This window comes from Seriola lalandi, unplaced genomic scaffold, assembly GCF_002814215.2.
Source record: "Seriola lalandi dorsalis isolate HSWRI2012SDOR001 ecotype SW California unplaced genomic scaffold, Sedor1 jcf7180002054684, whole genome shotgun sequence".
NCBI classification, from domain to species: domain Eukaryota; kingdom Metazoa; phylum Chordata; class Actinopteri; order Carangiformes; family Carangidae; genus Seriola; species Seriola lalandi.
In genome coordinates this window covers 664,366-664,674 of record NW_019525237.1, presented here as the reverse complement: position 1 = coordinate 664,674, position 309 = coordinate 664,366, and the positions used below count along the sequence as shown (strand labels likewise).

Here is a 309-nt window from a genome sequence, read left to right as displayed (position 1 = left end):
TCTTATTAAACTGTTTTCCCCTGGAAACACTCAGCTAATGTTTTCCAAAACCTTCCCTCGCTCTCTTTTTCCTGCCTTCATCCCTCCCTCGTTCGTTCGCTCCGTGCCTCGGGGCCGAAGGGGTCCGCTCCATATTGTCTTCATTAAAGCCGCCGAGCATCGACCTGGATTGGAAACATGGTGTGTGTGTGTGTGTGTGTGTGTGTGTGTGTGTGTGTGTGTGTGTGTGTGTGCGGAGGAGGTTGAGGCTGCCGGCTCCTAAATCACATTCTTTAAATTCCCTGTAAACAAGAGAAAAAGACAGAAATG

The 309-nt window shown here is 49.2% G+C and overlaps 1 protein-coding gene across 1 annotated transcript in view; it reads right to left on the bottom strand.

The window, feature by feature from the left end:
- Positions 1 to 50: 50 nt before the first annotated feature.
- Positions 51 to 309, bottom strand: part of hdac8 (histone deacetylase 8) — a 26,088-nt gene continuing 25,829 nt past the window's right edge. The window contains exon 11 of the mRNA XM_023422701.2: positions 51 to 281. Within this exon, the coding sequence (XP_023278469.1) occupies positions 259 to 281 (23 nt within the window). The 3' untranslated portion in view covers positions 51 to 258. The remainder of the gene's footprint in view (positions 282 to 309) is intronic.